The sequence below is a fragment of the Heterodontus francisci genome, chromosome 4 (assembly GCF_036365525.1).
Source record: "Heterodontus francisci isolate sHetFra1 chromosome 4, sHetFra1.hap1, whole genome shotgun sequence".
NCBI lineage: Eukaryota > Metazoa > Chordata > Chondrichthyes > Heterodontiformes > Heterodontidae > Heterodontus > Heterodontus francisci.
Genome location: NC_090374.1, coordinates 108,860,351 through 108,876,947, shown reverse-complemented (window position 1 = coordinate 108,876,947; position 16,597 = coordinate 108,860,351). Strand labels below are relative to the sequence as shown.

Sequence of the window (16,597 nt, the reverse complement as noted above, 5' to 3'; positions counted from 1 at the left end):
CATCCAAATCTATGTAACTGAAACGGCCAGACTTAGATGCATCTGTTGCTAATGGTAGCTACTTGATTTACAATAAAGTACTGTATTACCAAACTCCTTCACCTCTTCCCATTCCAGAAGAGGATGTGGGGCAGTGGGGGGAGGGGGAGGGGGAGGGGGTGGTCCCTTTCAAATATATTTGTCAGATGTTGGGAGTGTGCAAAAATAATTAACAAACCTTTTGCTACAACAGATTTATTAACAAGTTTTTCAGAATTTAATGCAAATAAATTATGCTGGCTGCACTTTTCCTAGTAGACAACAAGACATCAACTCAAATACAACTTTGTAGATAACTCAACAGTTTAAATTAAAAAGATCCTTAACTGAAAAACCAGACCAGCAGTGGAGGACTTAGAGAATGTCCAATATAAATTTGCCAGCTCACAGCCTCAATAGCCATAGCTGCTAAAATTCCCAGCAACTCTGCTGTTGCTCCAGTAGACTGAACACACTGAGCTTTGTGCAAGAGGGGGGCAAGGATTTTTCAGGACTCTCACATCAGCACCAAGGTCACTACCAGTAATTTTTCATTTTCCACAACTGTACTTAGTAGTTTGCAACAATATACTATCCAATTATTGGCCCCTGCCCAAGAGAAAGAACTGCAAACAAAGTTGCATGGCTATGAAAAAAAAAACGCTAAATGAAACTAAGAACACAAAAATTAAAAGCTAAAACAGTTGCTAAATTCACATTAGAAAAACAAAAGAACAGACAAAAAGAAAAAAACCTTACTTTTCTGATTTACCCAGTATCAAAATTCTTTGTAATTACAGATTCAAGTTTTATTCTAGGGTGATCATGCAAGAAGTCCCAAATTTAACACAGAACAACAGGCACTATCTTTAAAATGGGTAATTAAGAAAAACCTCAACATTTTCTTCAATTTGCCCAATTGAAGCCCATTTCATTCTGCTCATCTCAAATTTCCCTGCATTCATTCACATAAACAATATCAAAATCCATGTTAACATTATGTAGGACTTTTGAAAGATTCCAGGTTTCCATGTGTCTCAAATTCAGAAGATTAAACTTTTTAAAATGTTACTGCATAATGATGTCAACATTTTTTCCATTGCCACCTCCATATCTCCAAGAATCAAAACTGAGTTTGAGAGATTCATTCATTCATTCTTCCCCATAAGAATGTATTATAGCGAAAATAATTAAAATTTAGGCAAGTACTCCTGGTACATAATTCCACTTTGTTAAGTCAATAAAAATAAACTGATTTTATCAATAGCCTTCCTTGAATTCAGATTTCAGGAACCCATAATCAATTCATCAGCTTCCAATAGGTGTGTTGCTAAATCTAGTTTCCACAGACTGGTAACAGACTTATAAGTCCTTTGTTACCTGGATCTACAAGTCTGCTGCCAGGCTACAGATTTAGCTGCATAAAATGCCAGGAACCATTTTCTAGGCATCAAATTCCCTGAATTCTGAACAGCAAAAATAAAAGGTCTCTTAAGAGAAGCTGTTGAGGATGTGCATCTGTTCTACAGTGAATCATCACTGCTGTAGTTATTTGTTTTTGGTTGTTAATGAATGCTCAAGTTCAGCAGTGGAGAATTTATGACAACAGTTCTAGAAACTACACAAAGCTGCATGAAGTAAATAAAATTATTAATGTAAATTGCTGCATTATCTGACTGGTGAAGCACATGTGTATTTACTTGCATAAGAGTAATGTTGCAAATATACATGAGACAGGGAGCCTTGTTAGCCAAAACTGCACATCAGAAATTTGGGCATGCACCTCATACAATTTTCTGGCTATTTAAATTATTTCTGAGCATCTAATAGATGCTTCTCGCAGGACAGGCTTGAACCTGGGAGCACAAAGCATATTTTTATCTGTTCTTATTTGTGCAACCTTGTGAACACCTCTGAATAGTTGAACCTATTTGCTAAGGGACTTTGTGTATGACTGGGATATTGAACAGTTCTAAGAAAAAAAAGCAATGTTAAATAGATAAAGTTTAGCATCAAGCCAATTTTCTCTCAAAATGTGGAAGACTGGTGCCCAAACAGAAATAGACATTTCCCTTACTTGTTCTCATTGCTGGCATCGTAGCGAGGCATGGGATCCCAGTCATTTCCATTGACATCAAAGCTAGCCATTTGATCCTACAGTAAGCGGGGAAAAAAAGAAAATCACAACCACATTAATAAATAAAGTCGCTGTCCAATACATGCATTCTTAAAAGGTTTTCCGGGCATAAATGATTCAACTTAGTTCCCATCAGCTCATGTGTGGCTGTGTGTCAATATCAGCCTGCCCAACCCCATGGGCAGATAATGAACTAGGTTTTGGACTATTTCATGCACAGAAATATTCCAAGATTACTGAAAATATTTAAACTAGTCCAATAGTTTCAGCCAATACTACTTCTTGGCAGTCAACACCATTAAAGATAGAAGAATGAAAAATAGCAAATGTTGGAAATATGAAACAGGAACAGAAAACTTTGGCAATAGCCAAGAGTTATACAGAGAAAAGTCAGGTTATAAAGTTTCAGGCATATAACCTTCATCAGAACAGTGCTGATTAATATTACATGTCTAAAATATCCTAACTTGTCTTCCCCCTTTATAGATACTGACGGGTCTGCTGCATATTTCCAGTATTTTCCTGGTTAATTCACTGTTGCACAAGTGCATAGTTACTTACCACTAGCATGATGAGATACATGGTAGGATCCTGAAGGTAATCTAAGTTTAGCCGTTGAGGAAGATTGGATTGGATTGTTGGATGAAGGAAGAGAGGTTGTAGGTATATGGGAAGAGAGGTTGTAGGTATATGGGTAGAGAGTGGGTAAATGTAATTAGAACTATTTGCTTGTGTGGATGGTAAATGCTGACATGGATTGAATGGCCTGTATTTGTGTACTAATGTCTATACATTGCTATGTATTGAGAGCCCAACTACAGATGAAACAAGAACCAACAGTCTTTGGAAATGATTTGATAAAAGATGTATTTTGGAACCTTAAATGAGTTGTTTCAACAGAAGGCAAATTTTCAAGGCGAAGCCACCTGAAGGAATCTCACGATTAATCAGGTAAAGGTGTAATTCTTTATTTAACCGTGTTCTAATTCCATTTAATGGTTTCATTAGCAACTGGTCCAAAGACAAAGGAAGAGAGACTGACTGAGCAACAATAGTTCCCCTAGCTCCAAACTGCCCAGATCTGTCAGAGATGACAACTCCAACCCTCCCTGTGCAATTTCACTGTTCGACAAGCAGGATTGATACCTGAGCCCAAAGAGGAATTTCAGCTGCTTTTGTTAATTAGTTCTAATTGACTTCACATTTCAGTTAAACACTGAAGGAGAGCTATATTGTCAGGTGAGACATTAAACCAAGGCTTCATCCCTGCCTGTTCAGGCAGATGTGAAAAATCCTATGGCGCAAGCTGCAGAGGTTTCCCAGTGTCTTAATCCATAATCCTTTATAAAGAACAGATTGATCATTCTCACATTTGCTGTTTGTGGAACATAGTTATATGCAATTTGGCTACTGTGCTTGCCCACACCACAGTGACTGCATTTCAAGAACAATCCATTGGTTGTAAAGTGCTTTTCAAAACAATCTTTCAAGGGATGACAGACAGACAGTCAAGAACAAACAGGCAGTGGCGCAGGAGGCCCCTGAGTGCGTCTCGCTCTCCAACCAGTATTCAGTTCTGAATACTGAGGAAAATGATGGTTCATCTGGAGACTGCAGCCAGAGCACCACGGGTGGCTCAAAGAATCCTGGAAAAGTGATAATGATAGGAGCTTCGATAGTCAGGCGAACAGGCAGGCATTTCTGTGGCTGCTGACGTAAATCCAGGATGGTATGTTGTCTCCCCGGTGCCAGGGTCAAGGATGTCACTGAACGGCTGCAGAGGGGGGAGGGTGAACAGCCAGCAGCAGTGGTCCACATTGGTACCAACAACATAGGTCGGAAGAGGGATGTGGTCCTAAATAAAGAATTTAGTGAGCCAGATAAGAAATTAGCAAGTAGGTCCTCAAAATTAGTAATCTCCTGATTACTCCCAGTACCATGCACAAGTGAGTATAGAAATAGGAGGATAGTGCGGCTGGAAAGATCATGCAGGAGGGAGGGTTTTAGATTCCTGAGACACTGGGACCAGCTCTGGAGAAGGTGGGACCTGTACAGGCCAGACTGGTTGCACCTGAAAAGAGCTGGGACAAATTTCCTTGCAGGGTGATTTGCTAGTGCTATTGGGGAGGGTATAAACTATCTTGGCAGGAGTGTGGGAACCAGGAGGAAATATCAGTGAGGAGTACTGAAGGTGCACAGAATACTGGGGGAGATAGATAGCACTAGAGTAGGGAATAGTAAGTTATTAGGTGGGGTCAGGGTAAGGGAGAAAGTAATAAAGTTTAAATCAGCATTAAGGTGCATGTATGTGAATGCACAGAGAGTTTTTAATAAGATTGGTGAGTAACAGGCACAGAATGACATTTGGAAATATGATGGTGTGGCTATAACAGAGACCTGACTCAAAGAAGGGCTGGACTAAGTTTTAAATATTCCTGGATACAAGGTGTTCAGGAAAGATAGAAAAAGAAGAAAAAGGGGGAGGAATGGCATTATTGATTAAGGAGAGCACTGCAGTGCTGGAGAAAGAGGATATCCTGGAGGGGTCAAGGACAGAATCTATTTGACTAGAGCAAAGGTGCAATTACATTGCTCGGTGTAGTCTATGGGCCACCAACTAGTAGAAAAGGTAGAAGAGGAACACATTTGCAAGGAAATTGCAGAGACACATAAGAATTATAGAGTAGTTATAATGGGGCACCAAATATAGACTGGGATAGTAGTAGTGTAAAGGGCAAAGAAAGGCAAGAGTTCCTACAGTGTGTTCAGGAAAATTTTCCACAGCAGTATGTTTCCAGTCCAAATGAGAGGCGAGGCATTGGTGGACCTGGTTCTTGAGAATGAGGTGGGCCAAGTGGATCAAGTGTCAGAGTAGGAAAACATTTAGGGGACAGTGATCATTGGATCATAAGGTTTACATTGGCTATGGGAAAGGACAAAGAAAAATCTAGAGTAAGAATAATTAACTGGAGAAAGCCAACTTCAGTGGGGTAAGAATGCATCTGGGCTGAATAAATTGGAATCAATGCTGGCAGGAAAAACAGTAGCTAAGCAATGAACTACCTTCAAAGAGGAGATATTTGGGTACAGTCAAGGTATATTCCCTTGAAGGGGAAATGTAGGGCAAATAAATCCAGAGCTCCCTGGATGACAAAAAGAGATGAAGATGAAGACGACAAGGCTTCATATGACAGACGTCAGGTAAATAATACAATGGAGAACCAGGTCGAATGTAGAAAGTTCAGAGGGGAAGTGAAAAAGCAAATAAGAGAAGCAAAGAGAGTATGAAGAGAGGCTGGCATCTAACATAAAAGGGAATCCCAAAGTCTTCTATAGGCATATAAATAGTAAAAAAGTGACAAAAGGTGGAGTAGGGCTAATTAGGGACCAAAAGTGGGATTTACGCATGGAGACAGAGGGCATAGCTGAGGTATTAAATGATTACTTTGCATCTCTCTTTACCAAGGAAGAAGTTGCAACACAGGCAATGTTGAAAGAGGAGGTAAATCAGACACTAGAGGAGTTTAAAATTGACAAAGAGGAAGTATTAGATAGGCTGTCTATACTTAAAGTGGATAAAACACCAGGACCAGATGAGATTCATCCAAGGATACTGAGGGAAGTGAGGGTGGAAATTGCAGACGCACTGGCAATAATTTTTCAGTCTTCCTTAGACTCGGGTGTAGTGCCAGAGGGCTGGAGAATTGCAAGCATTACACCTTTGTTCAAGAAAGGTTATAAAGATAAGCGCAGCAATTACAGGCCAGTCAGTTTAACTTCAGTGGTGGGAATACTTCTAGAAAAATTTATTTGGGACAAAATCAATAGTCACATGGACAAATGAGAATTAATTAAGGAAAGCCAGCTTGGATTTCTTAAGGGGAAATCCTGTTTAATTTGCTGGAGTTTTTTTGAGGAGGTAACAAAAAGGCTTAACGAGGGCAATGCAGTTGATGTGGTGTACATGGACTTTCAAAAGGCATTTGATACAGTGTCATACAACAGACTTGTGTGCAAACCTGTAGCTCATGGAATAAAAGGGACGGTAGCCACATGGATACGAAAATGGCTGAGTGACAGGAAACAAAGAAACAATGGATGTTTTTCGGGCTTGAGGAAAGTTTATAGTCCAGTTCCTCAGGGATCAGTGTTGGGACCCCTGCTTTTCCTGATATATATTAATGACCTAGACCTTGGTGTACAGGGCACAATTTCAAAGTTTGCAGAAGATGCAAAACTTGGAAGCATTGTGGATTGTAAGGAGGATAGTGTAGAACTTCAAAAGGACATAGACAAGTTGGTGGAATGGGCAGACGGGTGGCAGATAAAGTTCAATGCAGAGAAAGTTGAAGTGATTCATTTTGGTAGGATGACCATGGAGCAACAATATAGAATAAAGAGTACAATTCTAAAGGGGGTGCAGGAGCAGAGGGACCTGGGTGTATATGTGCATAAGTCATTGAAGGTGACAGGACTGGTTGAGAGCAGTCAATAAAGCATAGAGTCCTGGGCTATATTAACAGAGGCATAGAGTACAAGAGCAAGGAAGTTATGTTGAACTTGTATAAGACACTAGTTCGACCTCAGCTGGAGTATTGCGTCCAATTCTGGGTGCCCAACTTGAGGAAAGACGTGAGGGTATTGGAGAGAGTACAGAAAAGATTCACAAGAATAGTTCCAAGAATGAGGAACTTCAGTTATGAAGATAGATTGAAGAAAAGACTGTTTTCCTTGGAAAAGAAAAGGCTGAGAGGTGATTTGATAGAAGTATTCAAAATCATGAGGGGGTCTGGACAGAGGAGATGGAGAGAAACTGTTCCCACTCCTGAAAGGATCGAGAGCAAGAGGGCACAGATTTAAAGTATTTGGTAAGAGAAGCAAAAGTGACATGAGGAAAAAAAATTTCACGCAGTGAGTGGTTAAGGTCTGGAATGCATTGCATGAGAACATGGTGGAGGCAGATTCTATTGAAGCATTCAAAAAGGGAATTAGACAGTTATATGAAAAAGAAGAATGTGCAAGGTTACAAGGAGAAGGCAGGGGAATGGAACGGAGGGAGAGCCAGTGCGAACACGATGGGCCAAATGGCCTCCTTCTGTACTGTAACGCATTCCAGATCCTAACCACTTGCTGCATGAAAAAGTTGTTCATGTCTTCATTGCTTCTTTTGCCAATTATCTTAAATCTGTGTCCTCTCATTCTTGATCCTTCCACCAATGGGAACAGTTTTCCTTATCTGCTCTGTCCAGACCCCTCATGATTTTGAATACCTCTATTAAATCTCTCAACTTTCTTTTCTCAAAGGAGATCAGTCCCATCTTCATCTATCTATCTACGTAACTGAAGTCCCTCATTCCTGGAACCATTCTCATGAATCTTTTCTGCACCCTCTCAAATGCCTTCAGATTTTTCCCAACGTGTGGCACTCCGTGAGCAGTTAAGAGTCAACCCCAGTGCTGTGCATCTGGAGTCACATTTAGGCCAGATCAGGTAAGGACAGCAGATTTTCTTCCCTGAAAGGTCATTAGTGAATCAAATGGGTTTTTATGACAATCGATGATAATCTCAGTAATGGCGCCCTGAAACTAACTAAATTTAAATTCCACCAGTTGCAGTGGTGGGATTTGAACCTGTGTCCATAGGGCATTATCCTGGACTTCTGGAATACTAGTTCAGTGACATTACCACTACACCACCATCTTACTTGTGATAAGATGTCGCATAAATACAAATTCTTTTATTGGCTCCAAGGTGCAAAGCTTACTGTAGGCCAATAAAGGCGGCGGATATCTAAAGAATTAAATTCAGATAAATCCAATGAAACCTCCTTGCAACAAATTCTCATATATAAATAAACAAACCTGTAATTTCCCATCTTTATTGATAGGGAATAATACCATTATTGGGTCTGAGAGAAAGGGTAGGGTGGTGGAGGAGAAAGAGAGCTTGAAGAAATAAATGTATTTCTCCAAAAAAGAAAACAATGAGTCAAATTGATCCACTATTAGGGAAAGATTCCACATCTGAGCCTCAAAGTGTACTCGCTAATGTGGAATTTCTATTACTGGAAAGGACATGTGTCCTGTCCAGCTCATGGGTGAGATTAAGTTTACACATTTAATGCTACATCAATGCCCGTGAGACAGGTAAATTTTCAGCACTGTGCTAATTACAGATCAAATATATTCAAAAACAATGAAAAATTAAAAATCTAATGAGAACGCATGTTTTAAATTGCGATGGATCCTTGGGATAAGGAGAAGAAACAAATCACGACACCATGATTATCCCTTATTGCCAAACTGAAGTAGAATCTGGTTTTACAATCATCAGAAGCATGCACCCAAATGTGATGGGTGTGTGAGCTCAAATTCCACTTGTAGGAATGATTACGGGTTCAAATTCCACAAGGAAGGAGCAACAAGTTCTCAAACTTTAAAGCTTGATTATTTTAGTTTCCTTTAGTGTCATATTTAGTGTCCAACTTACACAGTGACCAAAATAAATCTTGTTAGCACACTTTTGAAGGCTAACGTGAGAGGTACTTGTTTGAAGGATCAGATGAAATAAAAACACATACATAATTCTGCTGCAAGTCAGGGTGGTTTCTCTCAATGCCATCATCCAGAATGGTTACCACTACATTTTGGCCAGTGTAGCCTCTCCGCCAGGCTCCTACTATGTTCATATCTGACTGGCAGTGGTGAGTATCATCATTGCAGTGCTAATGGGTGGAGAAACAGAAAGGTTTAAGGTTATTGTCAAATAAAATAACCAAACTTTGCATTCAGAAAAAGTGCACTTTCAAAGAGAATATAGCAATGTTCTCAACAGCAAAGAGTGATGATGCCACTCTACACAACATAAGACTAATGCACAGCTGATGTGATTAATTAAAAACATGAACTTTTGTTGAATATTAATTCCATTAGTCAGTCACGCCAGAGTTCTGAACTGAACAGAAACCTGTCCATGTATGTGCAGCTACCCCTTTATACAATAACAGCTTACCCTGCCCTTTAGCAATATTACATTTATTCAGAGAATACTTCTAATTCAGGCATATTCTGTATTCTTTTCACTTTGTAAGCATGTCCAATTATTTCTGCAGATGCCAAAACATCGTCAATACTAAAATAGGAACGTAGGAACAGGAGTAGGCCATTTAGCCCCTCAAGCCTGTTCTGCCATTTAATGAAATCATGGCTGATATATGACCTAACTACATAGGCTCAACCTTTTCCCCATGTCCCTTAACACCCATGGTGAACAAAAATCTATCAATCTCCTTTTTAAATTTAACAATTGATCTCACATCAATTGCCATTTGCAGAACAGAGTTCCAAACTTCTGCCACCCTTTGTGTGAAGAACTATTTTCTAATTTCATTCCTGAAAGGTCTGGCTCCAATTTTTAGGCTATGGCCCATAGTCCTAGACTATCCAACTAGCCGAAAAAGTTTCTCACTATCTGTTCCCCTTAATAGCTTGAAAACTTCGGTTAAAAATTACCCTTAAACTTCTAAATTCAAGGGAATTCATCCCTAATTTGTTTAATCTCTCCTCAGAGCTTAACCCTTAGAAACCAACATACCATTCTAGTAAATTTATGTTGCACTCACTCCAAGGCCAATACATCCTTCCTAAGTTGTGGTGCCCAGAACTGCTCACAGTACTCCAGGTGTGGTCTAACTAGGGCTTTGTATAGCTAAAGCATGACATTAACTGCTTGTATTTTAGTACTCTATATATAAAGGTCAGCATTCCATTAGCCTTTTCGATTATTTCCTATGCCTGTTCATAACATTTTAATGATCTGTGTACTTGGACCCCGCCATCCCCCCAAAGTCTCTTTGGACCCCCACTGTTTCTAGCTTTTCGCCATTTAGAAAGTACCTGATCTATCCTTTATTGGTCCAAAATGGATGGCCTCACATTTGCCTACATTGAAATCCATTGGCCAACAGTTTTGCCCACTTAGTTTATCAATATCTCCAATAGGAAGCGTATTAAAATCAGAGGACAAAAGGAAGCTGCAAGGGCAAGATAGCAACCTATGGAAATTCAACACCAGTAAATGTGAAGTGGTACCTTTTGATAAAAATACTTAAAATGGGGAAATTTGGGTGATGTGGAAAAGCAAACAGATTTGTGGGGGGTAGGGGGGGGGCGGGGGTCAGATTCACAATGCAATCCAAAAATATACCAAATGGAATACTGGGTTTTATGGCAAGGGGCAATAGAATAAACAGGTTGAGATGTGATTTAGAGTCTATATAAAGATTTATTAAGACCACAGTTAGAGTACTGTGTGCAATTTTGGGCTTCACACAAAAAATAAGGCTTCTGCATATAACAAAGCCAGTGAAATTTCATCACAGAGTGAAAAGGAGAAAGAATTGTGGGGTGGGGATGGAGAATGAAATAAAACCAGATACAAATATAATACTAATGTAATTTATCACACTTACTATGTACCACATGCTTGACCATTTGGGATCATTGAAGTAAGGATACTGGGAAGCACCAGCTTTAAAATCTCTCTTAATCCGTCTTTTTACCACCTGCTGCTGTATCCATTCCACCTGTCATCAAAACAAGTTAATAGAAAGCAGAGATTAGCAATTGTTGGGGGCAGAAACGTACAGAAAATTTTGCTATCAGCCAAAATTAATAGTACAGGTGTATCAGCTTTGGTTATTGGTAGTAGTCTCTTTTTTAAAAAAAAAAATCAGAAGTTCGTTGGTTCAAACCTCCTGAACTCGAGCACGTAATCTAGGTTAATATTTCAGTACAGCACTGAGGAACTGCTGCATTGTTGAAGGTGCTTTCTTTCAGATGATGTGTTAAACAGAAGTCCTGACTGCCTGACTAACTATGCAGTCCTGTGCCAGTCCTATGGCACATGAGAAATGACAGTGGAGTTCTCCTGGTGAACCAACAGGATCGAAACATATTAACTGATTATTTACCTCATTGTTTGCGGGATCGTGTGCAAATTGGCCATTGATTTTGCCTACAAAACAGTGACTACACCTCAAAAGTCTGTTGTGAATCACTTAGAAATATCCTGAGAGTCATTGAAAGGTGCTATAGAGATGCAAATCTGTGTATTTTGCTGAAAACAGAGACATTTTGTCAAAGCTTTTCGTCTTGCACTCATCAGGACAATTCTCAAGAATATCAATGTAAGGAAAAGCAACAAATTTATACCACGGGAAGGGAGTGTTGATTGGTTGGCAGGTGGACTGTGATTGGTAGAAGCATTGCCATGGAAAATGCACCAGTTTATGATGACTGACAGTTAACTGCCAAGCTTAGTCTGAAATTTAAACCAGGCAGCCTGACTCTGATTGGTTAAGGCATTGCCCCGAGAAATGAACCAGCGAATGGCTGTCACTTATTTTGTTTAGCTGAAACAGGCACAATGTGTGTGTGTACATGTTCATTCTGTCTGCAAAGAACAGGACCACGTGTATTAATATATATAGTTTCCAGTACATGCAAATGTGCCGCATTGCCAGCCCAATTGGCAATCTTATATTAGCTGTCAGCATAATTCTTAGCACACTGAGGATTATTTAGCAAATGTTGTCCAATCGTGGAATCACATCTAATGTTGGACACTGCGTTTTGAGTGTTGCAAGCAAGGGCCGGTTGGGTTACGGTCTGTACTTTGCCCGTTGCAAACAGAGGAAGGGATATGTTGTTTGATACGATCTGCCAGTCTTTAGGACATACGGCCTATATACCTAGCATCACACTGGCATTGAAATTCATACATCACATTACTCATTTGTGTGATAGGCAGGACGTCTTTTTGGCTTGATGACAGCATCCCGTTAGTGGCAAACACCACACGTGTTGCATAGTAGCAGCGTGAAACAGCTAGCTTCACCTGTTGCTCGAACTTTGGGATACATTACCCTTCCAGGGTAATCTGAGGTAAACTGGGCACTTTTCAGGGCTGAAAATGGCGGCTTTAGGCCCGTTCATAAGTTGGCGCGATATACAGCGAAAAATGATCTGATCAGGGTAGCCATGGTCAAGAAGGAAGCCTTTGATTCGTCCTATTTCAGCATCAAACTTGCATGGTGAGCAAATAGCTTGGGCCCTATTTACCAGGTTGCAGATTAGGCCAATCCTATAGCGCGTGGAACTTTAAGAGGGTTACTAATTTCCACTGTGCCCTGTGCTGTGCTTGGTCTCATGTACGCTAATTTCTTTCATTTTTCGATTTGATTCGTTTATGCTGCTATATTGCTTCAATAGAAGATTGCACCATAAACAGTACCAGTTTGAAACACGCCCGCACCGTAAACTCACTTAAGTGGAGGTGGTTTGGCAAAGCAATTAATGACACCACTAAACACATAACAAATCTCTTTGACCATGTACTCTCAGAAAGGTGGTGTTTGTTCTTGCACATGCTTTCAATTTTGGTATGCCTTCATCCTGAATCAAACGGGAAGAGGTATTTGCTAAGTTCGGGCTCTACTCCCAAATTTCTTGCCACAAACCAGTGGCCACTGAAGACGCTGAATCCTTGAAAGCGCGCCTAACTGATCTAGCATACACATATTGCGGGATTCTAAACGACATGTCTGATTTCCACATGCAACGTGAATGTCTGACAGCGTTGCGAGGCCTTAAGACCAATCCAGACATACGCATCAATCAACCTGACGAAGGGACAGGAACAGTCATCCTCAACAAGTATGACCATATCAACAAAATTCATGCCATTCTTAATGACGGGTCCAAATTCGTATCCATTGGACCTGCTGCTCAATATGACTGGACAGCCTTGCTCGAATTGTCCTCACGGCTCACTGTGTCCCCATATGTATGGGCTGCCCAAGACACACGAAAAGTGTTGTCCCTCTATGCCCCATCTTATCTATGACCGGTTCTGCACAACATGAATTGGCCAAATGGTTGGGCGAATTGTTTCAACCTGTTTTGAGCAAGTTCTTCGCAAACATGGCGAAGGATTCCTTCACATTTGCGAAGATCATACAGGACTTGCATATCGATAGCAATGCCGTCTCCATGTGCTCATTCGACATTGCTCACTCATTCACCAATGTATCACTTAAGTAAGCCTTGGATATTTGCACTGCAGCACTATATCATGGTGATCTAGACCCGCCACCATTGTGTGAATCAATATTCATTGAACTTACGAACTCGGCAATTCCGCAGCTGAGTTCAGTTTCAATGACACCGTATATGCCCAAATAGATGGTGTTACCATGGGATCCCCTCTAGGCCCAGCTCTCGCAAACATCTTTGTTGGGTTCCATGAGAAATGTGTTTTCGAGGAAATGACACCTAACCTTTTGTCTCTTGCATATTCCTACCATATAGATGGTACGTTTGCTGTATTTGAATCTGCAGTTGCATGTAATAATTTCCTTACATGTCTTAATGGGCTCCATCCTGCACTCAAATTCACCTTTGAAATGGAGCAGTCAAATGAACTCTTTTCTCGACGTACTAGCTGATAAATCTGCTAAGAGGTTCTCTACCACAGTCTAGAGCAAACCTACCTTCATGGGTCAATACACACTTTGGGAATTCTTACAGTTCCACACGCTATAAGATTGGCCTTATGGGCAACCTCATAAATAGGGCCAGAGTCCTTTGCTCACCATGCAAGCTTGATGCTGAAATAGGGCGAATCAAAGACTTCCCGCGTGACAATGGCGACCCTGATCAGATCATTTCTCGCTGTATATCGCGCCAACTTATGAACGGGCCTAAGGTCGTCATTTTCAACCCTGAAACGTGCCCGGTCTACCTCAGATTACCCTGGAAGGGTACTGTATCCCAAAAGTTTGAGCAACAGGTAAAGCTAGCTATTTCACGCTGCTACTATGCAGTAGCAACACATTTGTTCGTCACTAACTGGATGCTGCCGTCAAGTCAAAAAGACGTCCTGCCTATCACACAAATGAGTAATGTGATATATGAATTTCAATACCAGTGAGATACTAGGTATATAGGCTGTATGTCCCAAATACCGGTGGATCGTATCAAACAACATATCCCTTCCACTGTTCACAATGGGCAAAGTACAGACCATACCCAACCAGATTGTGCTTGCAAAACTCAAAACAGTGTCCAACATTAGATGTGATTCCGCGATTGGACAACATTTGCTAAATAATCCTCAGTGTGCTAAGAATTACGCTGACAATTTAAGATGGGCAGTCGGGCTGGCAGTGTGGCGCATTTGCACGTACTGGATATTACATACACGTGGTCCTGTTCTTTGCAGACAAAAAGAGCATGTACACACATTGTTTCTGTTTCAGCTAAACAAAATAAGTGACAGCCATTCGCTGATTCAGGCATTGCCCTGACGTATGAACCAGAGTCAGGCTGCCTAGTTTAAATTTCAAACAAAGCTTGGCAGTTAACTGTCAGACACCATAAACTGGTGCATTTTCCATGGCAATGCCTCTACCAATCTCAGTCCACTTGCCACCCAATCAACACTCCCTTCTCATATAGTATAAATTTGTTACTTTTCCTTACATTGATATTCTTGCAAATTGTCCTGATGAGTGCAAGACGAAAAGCTCCGTCAAAATATCTGTTTTCAGCAATACTCAAGTTCTGTGTATTTTATTGAACAACAGTAGAGCACAATGAAAAAAACAATTAAACCTTTCAGTAAAGACCATTTCTTTGCATCAGGGCCTTCTGGTTCTTGCTGATCTCTATTAATTGGCCACAGCTGGTTTATTTAAAAAAAAAAGATTTGCAGCAATGTGCTCCACCATATTGCTTCCATGCCTTTAAATGGAACACCATTCCTCCTCATTACATTTCTACAAATTCAGTGTTTATAGAGGATTTAATAAGTAACTTGCAACTGAAATCTACTTTAGTACTGATGTCTGGAAACCTGCCTCCTTTGATAAGAGAAAATCATCCATAATGGTTAAAGCTCAATTCCAGTTTAGACACAGGAAGCCACAAACCACTACTTAATGATATTAAGTAACATTATTGGAAGAGATGCACTCATTCTTTTGTGAGTGAACGGGTTGAGGGAGAAATAAGACAATTCAACCCCATCGTTCTACTTCGGCTTTTTAAAAAGATACAAGAATACACTCAATATAGTCCATCTTACTGGGGGTAAGAGACGAACCAAAGAGAAATTTTTGAAATTTGAAAGTTATTATGGAATAAGTTTTAGAAACAGAACAATGTTCTCAATCCTGCACAACTCCCATTTCAAGTTAAATATACTTTTTTTAAAAATACAGGCTACTTCACCAAAAGAGGTTCTTTAAAAAGTCCATTAAAATATTTTTCTTAGGCAGATGTTAACCTCAAACCAATAACAAATTTCAACCTCAGTCTCACCAACAGTGTGCCATAGGACCACAGAATAAACTTGACAATTTACCTCGAGTCTCCTGTCAGCAGATCCAAGAAAAATATTTGAAAATAAAGACTTAAACATACATTAAAAACCTGCATCATATCCCATTTCAGAAAACCAAACAAAAAGCATTTTCCGGCAAAGGGATCTTCAGACTATTTATAGGAGTCCTTTGTTGTTACATAAACCATAAAATGTATCTCAGTTCCAGTGGGACTCAATAATATTAGTTATAAACATTAGATCCTTTCTACAATACTGATGTACCCACATATGTACTTTTATAAGAACAAAAATAAAATCATATAAACTGCCCTCAACAATATGTACTTCCTTCACTTTCACTGGCTCTTCATATGACCTTCTAGAGGGTGAGCATATGATAGTATTTCAAGCCTGACATGGTCTTTATTGGCTTGCACTGCACTGAACTTTAGAAATGAGTGGAACAGCCGGGATATCAGCTGAGCTTATAATGGATTCAATCCCTTTCGTTATGCCCTTAGGTTGAAAACAGTAATTTTTAAGAAAGAGACCAGGCGAAATGTGGCAATCTATACTAAAGATAGATGACCTTGGCTGGGGTAATAGAATAAGATTGGCACTTAATAAAAAACAAGAGAATTCAGCAAACAGATATCCAAGGTTTTGTGTCTTTCAGGATATCACAAAGCACTGTACAGCCAATGAAGTATAGTCACTGTTGTAATAGGAATAGGAGTAAGCCATTCAGCTCCTTCAGTCTGTGCCTTTTCCAACATTCATTTAGATCATGGGTGAACTGTACCTTCACTCCATCTGCCCGCCTTTGCTCCATAACTGTTAATACCCCTGCCTAACAAAAGTCTATAAATCTTCCGTTTCAAATTTTCTAAGTGACTTATCCTTAGCAGTGTATGTATTGAGGTGGTGGGGGTGGGGGAGAGAGAGCGCAAGAGCGCGAAAAAGAAAAGTTCCATGTCTCCACTATCCTTCTTTGTGTGAAGTAGTGCTTCGGATTATCACCCCTGAACAGCCTAGATCTAATTTTACGATTCACTC

The 16,597-nt window shown here is 40.1% G+C and overlaps 1 protein-coding gene across 4 annotated transcripts in view; it reads right to left on the bottom strand.

Annotated features, from left to right (window-relative positions):
* The window catches only part of pcsk5b (proprotein convertase subtilisin/kexin type 5b), a 503,063-nt gene that overhangs the window by 426,060 nt on the left and 60,406 nt on the right, over window positions 1-16,597 (bottom strand). For all 4 annotated transcript variants that reach the window (XM_068029979.1, XM_068029980.1, XM_068029981.1 and 1 more), the window contains exons 3-5: window positions 10,626-10,739; window positions 8,736-8,879; window positions 2,096-2,172 (exon numbers count right to left, since the gene is read on the bottom strand). In XM_068029979.1, coding sequence (XP_067886080.1) covers window positions 2,096-2,172; window positions 8,736-8,879; window positions 10,626-10,739 — 335 coding nt within the window. The remainder of the gene's footprint in view (window positions 1-2,095; window positions 2,173-8,735; window positions 8,880-10,625; window positions 10,740-16,597) is intronic.